This window comes from Myotis davidii, unplaced genomic scaffold, assembly GCF_000327345.1.
Source record: "Myotis davidii unplaced genomic scaffold, ASM32734v1 scaffold170, whole genome shotgun sequence".
In the NCBI taxonomy this organism is placed as follows: domain Eukaryota; kingdom Metazoa; phylum Chordata; class Mammalia; order Chiroptera; family Vespertilionidae; genus Myotis; species Myotis davidii.
In genome coordinates, this window is record NW_006282528.1 from 2060400 (window position 1) to 2071023 (window position 10624).

At 47.8% G+C, this 10624-nt stretch overlaps 1 protein-coding gene across 1 annotated transcript in view; it reads left to right on the top strand.

Moving 5' to 3' along the window:
* The window catches only part of PAXBP1 (PAX3 and PAX7 binding protein 1), a gene marked incomplete at its 5' end in the record, with an annotated part of 32674 nt that extends 26728 nt beyond the window's left edge, over window positions 1-5946 (top strand). The window contains 3 exons of the mRNA XM_015560259.1: window positions 1205-1351; window positions 2839-2993; window positions 4846-5946. Of these exons, the coding sequence (XP_015415745.1) occupies window positions 1205-1351; window positions 2839-2993; window positions 4846-4969 (426 nt within the window). The remainder of the gene's footprint in view (window positions 1-1204; window positions 1352-2838; window positions 2994-4845) is intronic.
* Between the last annotated feature and the right edge of the window lie 4678 nt (window positions 5947-10624).

Below are 10624 nucleotides of genomic sequence, written 5' to 3' on the forward strand. Positions count from 1 at the left end.
CGAGCAGTGACCTGGCCCCCAGGGGGAGTGAGGGAACCCGCCGGCCAGGCTGGCTCTGGCAGCTTTTCTCAGTGGGGCCAGTGAAGAATGAATCCCGATGCCCTCCGGCCTCCGGGGGAGGATGCACTCTCCTTTCGTTCGCATCTAGCGTGGCACTAGCCGTGCACCGTCCCGGGACGATTCATCACCCACAACCTGAGGGCCTGCGGGAGCCCTGCTGAGAGCTGAGCCAGGCTCCCCTCACTGGATGGTAGGAAGGAGCTGGGGGCCCTGCTCGGGGGCGCAGAGGGCCTGGAGGGAGCTGGGGTCAAACCCACCCGGAGGGAGAGCTGGAGAATGACACCGGCGCCTGCCCACCGGTTGTTGGATAGTGTCCTGTTCACTGAGTGAGAAATACGGGAACAGACACGGCGGGCGGGGGCTGGCCTTGACGACGGCTGGCAGATCACATGGACTGAGCAGGAGGCGCTGGAGCCGTCGGTGACCTCGCTCAGGCCAGACTCCCGAGATCTGGTAAACACAAGTGTTGCAATCAGAAAGGGTGGCGCTTGAATTAATTAAAAATTGAAATTGAGCCGAAACCGGTTTGGCTCAGTGGAGAGAGCGTCGGCCTGCGGACTGGGGGGTCCCGGGTTCGATTCTGGTCAAGGGCACATCCCCAGTAGGGAGTGTGCAGGAGGCAGCTGATGGATGTTTCTCTCTCATCGATGTTTCTGGCTCTCTATCTCTCTCCCTTCCTCTCTGTGGAAAATCAATAAAATATATTTTTTTTAAAAATTGAAATTGAAATGTTGCGTCATTCTAGGACAGTGATGGCAAACCTATGACACGCGTGTCAGAAGTGACACGCAAACTCATTTTTTTGGTTGATTTTTCTTTGTTAAATGGCATTTAAATATATAAAATAAATATCAGAAATATAAGTCTTTGTTTTACTATGGTTGCAAAGATCAAAAAATTTCTACATGTGACTCGGCACCAGAGTTAAGTTAGGGTTTTTCAAAATGCTGACACACCAAGCTCAAAAGGCTCGCCATCACTGCTCTAGGAAGTCTTTGGGCCCTTTAAACGTACTTACTAGTGCTCTTGCAAGACGGGTTCACCGTATTCTAATGGTGTTTTATTTTACTAGTAATTTATGTATTTTGTACCTAATTTAATTGCTTGACATTGCCCTCACTATTTTTTTTCTCTCTCTCTCTAGCTCTTAGGGAATTTTCTTCAATGGTATGGCATTTTCTCCAATAAAACTCTACAGGAGTTATCAATAGATGGCTTATTAAATAGATATATTCTCATGGCTTTTCAGAATTCAGAATATGGAGATGACAGCATAAAAAAAGCCCAAAATGTGAGTTAAATGACACATATTGTTGTTTTCAAGGCACATATGTTAACATGAATTGTTTTCTTTGTTTGAAGAGAAATTTGAGATTTTACGAAAATTCCTTTGATTTTTGGACTTAGTGTGAGGTTGACCCAGGTAGTTTCAAACAACCTACCACAGCATTTTTTGCATAAAATTTGTATTGTATATGTGTATTTCTATCTGCCCATCTATGAATATCAGTATTTTTGCAGCTATTAATAAAAGTTTCAATTTCAGGGTAATTGTTTAACAGTTGAATGAATGCTATTTTGAATGTTACTAAAGAAATAGTTCATTTTTTAACTTAAAAAATGATTTTTTAATATTGTTTTGTTTCCTACTTTATATGGGAGTTCCCTAATTTGATCTTTTAAAAAATATTTTTGAAACAATCACAGAATTAAAGCAGATTTGCGAATGTAGTTTTTCCCGGACGATGTCAGTCTGTCTGAGGTGCCCGCCCTCGGGTGCTCGCTCTGTCTGTTGCCTGTAAACATGGCTATTCTCGTGGCTCAGTGTTACCTCAGCACCAGGAGCAGCTTGTGTGCCAGTGTCACCTGACGCTGAAACCCTCTCACCTGGGCCGTTATCAGTGATAGTGAGGATGGGCCAGAGAGGCCCCCGGCCACCTCTTGCATTGATCGTCAGTCTCTCCCAGCTCTTTTAATCTGTCTCTTCGTGGCCTTCCTCACCGTGACATTTTCTGAGATGATAGACCAGTTCTTCTGTAGACTGTCCCTCAGTTTGGGTTTGTCGCATCCTCTCCCGTGAGATTCAGGTTCTGTGACATTGGCAACAGTGATCCCAGATGTCGTCCGTGGCCGTCCCTCCGAGCGGACTTCTGTGACCTGTGCCAAGTCCTCTCATTTTGGGGGAGCACTGATGCTCGGGCCCATCTGGGACTTGCTCAGCCCCAGCCCTGGGATCATCCTCTCTCCAAGCATCCCTGGTTCTCTGTGGGGCTCGGGCCTCCTGTCTACACAGGCGCCTGATCCGGGGAGCGTTGTCCCCTCCCCGACGGGACTCGGCCTCCCTCACCAGGGTGTGAGCTGCCGCGTGTCCTCCCCACCTGGGTAGGCTCCGCGCTCGGTGCCCCTTGGGGGCCCTCTCTGGTGTGTTTATACTACACTTGTTTCTAATCAAAAGCTGCTGGTCAAGGAGAATCCCGGTCATCAGGGCTGCGGGAAGGCTGGAGAGAGTAAATAGAGCCTTTGGTTGTCAATGTTGGGTCCCTAATGTACTTAAATATTGGACAAATGATTTGTCTTTCACTTTGAGTACCTGACCTATGTGTTGAAGTAAAAATTCAGGTACATTAAGGAAAATGATACAGTTACTGTAGATTGAAAGAATTTCTCTTCAAAGTCATTAGTTACATAAAGCCCAGTAGCATGTCTTCTAGTTCATTGTCTAGACTCAGATTGTAGACACTTCTGTGTATTCTCTTCTATTTTGCGTCTTCTCCATAGGTGATCAATTGTTTCCCCAAGCAATGGTTCATGAACCTGAAAGGAGAAAGAACTATTTCTCAGTTAGAAAACTTCTGTCGATACCTCGTACACTTAGCAGATACAATTTATAGAAACAGCATCGGATGCTCTGATGTGGAAAAAAGAAATGCAAGGTAATTAGTTGTGATTATTTAATGAAATGGTGACCTAGTCTTTACTTAATTGTTAGATTTAGTATTAGAAAATGGCTTAAGTAAAGACATGCTTATATTTTACTTTAAACTGTACATTGACTTGGTCTTGGTACATATTATTTTCTGTTTCTGTGGTTTTACCTAATCTTTTCCAATAGGATCTTTTATGAAGGCATTAAGAGAAGGCTTCTATAGACTCCTAACGTTAGACTGAAGGTCATCCCTCGAGAGTTTTGGGGAGCAGCTTACACATCGTTTTTATCAAAGGCTGCAAGAAAGGGCTACATAAATCGTGACTTCTTTTTGTGGACGTTGTTTTGATGTTCATGTGCTTTTGGGATAAATACCTGCATAAAGAGTAAATAATAATAACTAGTATAATTTGAAAGACTTTTTAAAAATATATATTTAGATCATACCATTAATCATACCCCTATCACAAAACCTATTTTTTTCCTCATTCCTCTTCCATGTAAAAGAACCTTATTTTCCAAAGAGAAATTTTGCTATATTTTATGATAAAATTAAAAGCAAAGTAGGTGTGGCTCAGCTGGTTCAGTGTTGTCCCAGGTTTTGGGCTCAATCCCCAGTTAGAGGGCATGCAGGAGGCAGCCAATCAATGTTTCTCTCCCTCTTCCTTCCTTCCTCTCTCTAAAATCAATAAAAATCATTTTTTTTAAGGCACAGTAGGTAGTAAAGATTTTCATGTTAAAATTCTTTGGCAGGTAATTTTGCTTTATATCAACTTCATTTTGTGTGTTGGTGGTTAATAGCACTAAATATTATATTTTCTTAAGTGAATTCTATCCACTTTTTTTTTTTTCAGAGAGGAAGGGAGAGGGAGAGAATGATAGAAACATCAGTGATGATAGAGAATCACTGATTGGCTGCCTCCTGCACACCCCCAACTGGGGAGCAAGCCCAAAACCCGGGCATGCACCCTGACCGGGAATCGAACCGTGACCTCCTGGTTCATCAGTCGACGATCAACCATTGGGCCAGCTGGTTGGGTTCTGTCCACTTCTTAACAGTGTTTTTGTTTGGAGTGAAATATCAACAGTGTGGACTTTTGCACAGAAAACGGCTTTCTGCACCTGCTGTGTACAGTGGACATAAAATGGGCTCCACGTCAGTTGCAGTTCCACAAATTTTAATCTTTTGCTAAAAGGTACTTACTACAATTTTGTAAAGAAGAGACACCAACAGTGTCACATTGTGTGACCCTCTCAGAGTGGTTCAGACTAGTGTTAAAGAGTCCATCTCAGAGTGCAGTTCCCCACCAGCGGCACCAGCGGCACTTGGGAGCTGAGTTAGAAATGCAGGGTCTCAGGCCCGCCCACCTGCTGAGTCAGCTCTGGGTGGGGCGGGGACTGTTCGCCATCACTGGGTGTTTCTGCGTTTGCTAAACTGAGATGCTTCACGAGAAGGGAGAATGGCTCCCAGCCAGGTTGCTAAGGCACCAGTGGGTTCCGGAGCCTGGGGATCATGCTGGGTCTCGATGGGCCGTGATGAGTGGACAGATGGCCCGTGTCCGGGGTGTTCTGAGAGCACGCCGGAGGAACGGGGCAGGGCCCTGGGCAGTTGGGAAATAGATTGCTTCTTTTTCATTCTGGGTAGTAATGAAAATTCCTGATCTAAAGGAAATTTTAGGGTGTTTTTGTTTTTGAAAATGGGTAATTTAAATATGCTGTAGCGTGCTTATTTCTTTTAAAAATGTATGCTTGGAAAAACTGATTGTAAAACCTAAAAAAAGGTCATAAAGTTAACAAATTTTTCCTTTAGGGCTTTTGTACTAATTAATGGGATGTCGCTACATTTTTTTCTCTTTAAGGGAAAACATAAAACAGATAATCAAGCTCCTTGCGAGTGTCCACGCACTGGATCACGCCGTGGCTGTCGCAGGCGAACACAATGTGAAGGAATTCAAGTCCTTGGTGGAAGGAAAGTCGACCTGAGACCGAACAGCCCACTGGCTTTAGCACCATTCCTCATGTATAGGTTCTGTATATATGTAAAGTTTCTTACACTGTAAAATAGTGATTCTTGTTTAATACAAAGAACATTATTAATCTCCAATGCTGTGTCCTTCAATGTGATTTCTTCAGAATGAAAGGAGTTCAGATTATTTCTAGGAGGTTTTATGAATGTTTTCCTTATTGCCTGGCATACTTTGTTTACAGAAGTATTTTATATGGTTATTCCAATTAACCCTCTTAGTTAATTGTTCTCTGTAAACAATGTGTGCAGTGTAAATTGTGTAATTAACGCACATAAATATTTATACCACCATGGAGTTACTTTCACACTGGAAATTTGTGGTTTTCTACAGAGTAAGCCTTTAACAGCAGGAAATTAGTCAGCAGATTGTCTTGGGAAATCACTGCTGCAACCAAGGGCTGGCCAGCAGCTCAGCGTCCTCCCCGTGGGGGCAGCGCGGGGGCTGCTGTGCTGCCTCCGCTGAGGTCGGTGCGGCTTCCTCCGCATCAGCACTGTATCGAGCGTGGGCTTCATGGAACTCAGCGTGCAACATAAGGTTTTCCAAAGGATGTGGAAGTTTAATTTTTAAAATAATAGACCCACAACCTAACTGCATGGTTTTGGGCTGACTATCCTGGCTCATGACTTTATTCCCCGACAGCTTACAAGTACATGCACTTGAATTTGGTGTCTGCCCTTTTAAATCCCACATATGTGAGTTATATATGCAATAAATAATACGCCTTGCTGACTCGCCGCACACCCAGGCCACCGAATCTCCATGGTCTTCTGTAATGTTTATACGCGGTGTAAATACCCAGGGGCCTTGTTTTAAAGTTTATGCTTTCTGATTCTGTGATTTTCAAAAGAGGAACTTTTTAGAAATTAAGGACTATTGTTTGATAATGATGTCTGTAATTAAGCTTTAGCCAAGCATTAAATTAATTTTCACTTATGTCCTTTGTTGTATTTGCTGGGGACTGATTTCAGTTAGAGCATTTCAGGTAGGTACTGAGGTGAGACTGTCAGCACGTGTGCGCAGGTCCACTCAGAGCCTCAGGTGTAGAACAGCGCCACCTGCTGATTGCTCGGTGAAGTGTATTTCTTGCAGGAACGCGGCTTACACCTGCATGTTCATTCTGGAGGAGCACTGTGCTCTGCCTCCGTGGCGTCCTGAAGAGTTACAGCGAGAACAGGTGTTTGCAACGTCAGTGGGATAAGATGTAGAAGGATGTATGTAGATGACAGGCATGTCATTGTGCCTTAAGTGTGTCTCCCACCCCATAGCCCGAGGACGGCCCTCGCTGGGAACCCGGGAACGCGATCCTGGGACACGCGCTGCTCTCCTGGCATCAGCACTGAATTGAGACACGCGAGGACCTCGGTGGGAGCGGCTCGCGCCTGGCACGCGTGGCTCTCCCAGCTCAGCTCCTGTCGCTTCTGAAATAGCCGGCGCATCCTTTCTTAGGCAGGTTCAGAGCGTGACCTTTTAACAAAGCCCAGGTTTCCTCTTCAGTTTCTTCCTTTTGGAGCAGTCTTCTGGATTAACTTAAGTGGGTAACGAAGGCTTTTGAAAAGGAAAACTAGTTTCCTGTGACAGCATGAGCCACGGTCAGATGGACTACTGTTGTCCCAAGTGATGGTGCCGCTCCCTGTCCCTGGGGCAAGCACCCGCGGCTCTGCTGAGGGCTGTGTCGCCAGTGCCGCCAGGTGAGCGTCCCGGGCGATGTCCTGGGAGAACCCAGACCCCAGTGTGCTCGTCCCATCTGGGGAGCCGTCGCCGGGATGCCATTAGGTGTACAAGGGCTTTAGGTAGAAACTCTGATTTGGAAAAAAGAGAGGGAGCTGGCGGAGGCCGGACCAGCCTGAGAGTGACCTGAGGGAAGGAACTGGAAGGTCCCAGACGTGCTGCAGTTCTCAGAAAGTTTCAGGGAGGCTGACGGAGCCCGTCCCCAGAGCACACCCTCCCCGGCATCCCGCAGTCGGAGAGAAGAGCAGCTGAGGACCCAGGCCTCCGGCAGGAGATGAGAGCAGCATGTCCGCCACCAGCTTCCTGACAGGGACAGCGACTGCTCCCACGCCCAGGGCTCCAGCGCACAGCTGCCCCGCGATAACCGGTCCCCAGAACTGGCCCAAAAGGCACAAGCCCCAAGGTAAGTGCCCTACTCACGAGGATACACTAAACTGTAGAACTCCCTGATCTTCAGAAGCCGGTCACTGAAGTATAATGTAAAACAGTGACATTTAGGTCAAATGCCCAATTCTAGGAGCTGCTTTCACCCTGGCCGGTGTGGCTCAGAGTAGTTCCCGTCCACCAAAAGGTGGTGGGTTCAGTTCCCCATCAGGGTGCATGCAGGAGGCGGCAACCCATCGATTGCCAGAATCCGTTTTTAAAATGCTAATGTCCCTGGAAATCATGAATGGTCAGAGTTGGAGAGCTGCAAACTGCCAGCTGAGAATGTAGGTTGCTACATGGTAGTGGTTCTCAGTTACAAGAACTCTTCCCATGGCCCAGGGACGTTGCCTTTCTGGTCTCCAATGAAGTAAATGAGAGTGAGAACGGAGAAGCAATTTCTACCTGCAGTGAGAGCAACGGCGTAATGTGTGAGTGAGCGAGAGGCACCTGGCTCCAAAAGCTGCCATCCACAACCCCGTGGAGGTTGTCCTCCAGAACTGACATTGTCTGTGGACGCTGGGTGCCCACCACGGCGGGCAGGCTAAAATTCGTGACGCAGCGTTGGTCCTGATGTGCAACGCTCGGCCTGCTCACACCTCCGGGCCCCGGCAGTTTGTCCTGGCTTCCCCTAACTCCAGCAGAGGCGTGCAGGTTAGAATTGTCCAGCTGGGCCGGCGTGGCTCAGTGGTTGAGTGTCCACCTATGAACCAGGAGGTCATGGTTCGATTCCCGGTCAGGGCACAGGCCCGGGTTTTGGGCCCGATCTCCAGTGTGGGATGTGCACGAGGCAGCTGATCAATGATTTCCACAATGACTAACACAGACTTTCTCAGAGGAACTCTTGTCCAGTTAAAAAGATCTGTTGGGAAATAGACCTTATACCCTCTACTTGATGATTCAAAGCACATGGTAAACTATACAGGATTTGACATCCTATAGAAGCTATTTTAAGCTACTTTACAGAAACACTTTGACCACAAAAGCTTCCCTAATGCCAGCGGTTCTCAACCTGTGGGTCACGACCCCTTTGGGGGTCAAACAACCCTTTCACAGGGGTCGCCTAAGACCATCGGAAAACATATATTTACATACTGTTGTTGTGATTAATCACTATGCTTTAATTATGTTCAATTTGTAACAAATTGGGGGTCACCACAACATGAGGAACTGTATTAAAGGGTCGCAGCATCAGGAAGGTTGAGAACCACTGACATATGTATTTAACCTTAGATGTCAAAACTCCAGAGGCACCTGCTCCGGGTGAGGGCGCACATCCTGCGGCTCTCCTATGTGCTGTCGGCCCTGCAGAGCCCACATCAAAGTTAGCTCTCGCCTGTGTCACCGAGAAAAAGCTGGCCAAGGTCATGGGATTGGACTGCTAATATTCTCCAATGTGCCCAACACCCTCTAGCATTCTCGATAGGAAAACAGAGGCTGTACGGAAAGGGTAAAAGCAAACATCTGCCAAAATGCAGTCTTACGACATAGGTGTTTTTATGTCATTTTGGGGATAATCATTAGTAATTTCTAAATTATCCTAGCTGTCGTTTACTGGGGACATACTATTAGATTGGGCTATTTTTGACTTATAGAAATGGCAATTTCATGTTTCAGCCTGATAAGATTTGCCCGGAGGAGAAATAATTTGGTCAAAACTCAACATCTGTAATCAGGTGTTGGCTTTCAATCCCTTGAAGCTGTGGAAGCTGGTCTCTGTGCCGCCTGCTGGGGCTGCTTCCAGCTGCAGGAAGCAGCCCATCTCCGCAGGCCCTGGAGCCTCGCCCAGAGCGGGGGTGTGCCGCCTGCCCCAGAGACATCCTTCAGGTCGGGGAACATTTGTCCTGCTGTTTTCAAGTGTTAATGATGAACAAGGAAGTATAAACAGGAACGGAGGACAAGAAAAGAAGTAACGGTTTGTACAAGTCACTAGTAAAAGTGGCCCTTGTGTTTGCAAACCTTGGGCATGTGCTTATTTCATGACTAAACTGATCAGTTTTGGAAGGATCTGGAAAAGCTGTGACCTTCTACTGTCCATTCTAGGAATAAGAGCCCTGCTTACACACACACACACACACACACACACTCAATGTGAACAAAGAGGAAAATTCCATTCTCACCCACTCTCCTGGAGTTTTCTCTGGCAAATGCAATCTCCAGTTGAAAAGGTTCTCCTGGGAAGCAAGAACCGCACTCAGGGACCAGTAGATTGTCTTAATCTGAGTGTAACTGAGGCTGCTGTCAGTAACACCACAAAGAGCAAATCGTTTCTCTAAGGAAATAGTGTTAGGGTTTTGGCCGGTGAGAGGGGCTGTGAAGAAATGCACAACTGAGAGAGGAGAGGGATGCAGAGAGAGAGTTTGTTTTACTTCCCCCGAAGGGAAAGGGCTGGTGCATCGCTAATTGGTCCCAGGGCGGGGAATAAACACTGGCCGCTCTTTTAAAGGGCGATGGCTGCTGTTGCTAGGCGACAAGGAAGGCAGGGGGACTTGGGGTGAGATAGGCAGGCAGATGTTGGAGGGAGGTGTCTTATCAGTGTCTGCCCAAGCCTGTAAGAGGTGCTTAGAGTGACAGTGATGAAGAGTTCAAAGAGGCTTGTTGGAGGAGGAGGAAGAGGAGGGAGACTCCTTGGTGTGATTACCCCTGAGCTGTGAAAATTGTCCCTGAGCGGGAGGGGATGGAGGGGAGGAGGGGGAATGTAGCCTTGAGGTAGCCGCTCCTGTCCTGCCCTTTGAACAGAGGGGCTGTTGGAATCAGAGGCGCCACAATCTCGGGAAATGACCAGGTGCTTTGATAAGTGGCGGAGGCCACAGCAGGAGAGAGGCTTCCCCTGTCCTCACGCCGACGGCACCACAGGAGAGCAAGCCCTTCCTCCTGCCGAAAGCCACCCTGTGTCTGCGCGTCGCCTCAGAAAGAAGTGGCCTCTTTTCTGTTATAGCCACTCAGTATCCTGCAACCAGGGTGGGCCCAGCTTCTCCAAAATGGGTGAAAAAACGATAAATTGAGCCACGTGACAAGGCCCGGAGGGGAACCGATTCTGTGTGCTCCGCGGAATTTAAATTCTGCTGGTGCTGCTACCAGGAAAGCACTAAGGGGAAGGAGCAAAAGCCACGGCAGGGAGACCGCTCCCCGGTGTGCTGGGGTTCTGAGGTTCTCGATTCCCCTTCGGGGTTGCTGGCTTTGGCTTCATTTCCATATTTAGATCTAGGAAGTGGAAGCCGTGTAAAGTCCTTAGGTGTGACATCCCATGAGCCGGGGAGCATGGTGTGCTGAGAAATGGGGGCGCGGTGAAAGGGTGGGTTGCCTCTAGGCACTGGGCTCCACAGCCAGAAGCGTCTGCTGGCCACTCAGGGACAATGACAGCCGTCCGGGCCTCAGGGCCGTCCGGGCTGTGACATCGGTCCCCGCCGCCCCTGAGCCCGCAAGTTCCAACAGGCGCGGCGGATCTTCCTTCCTTCCA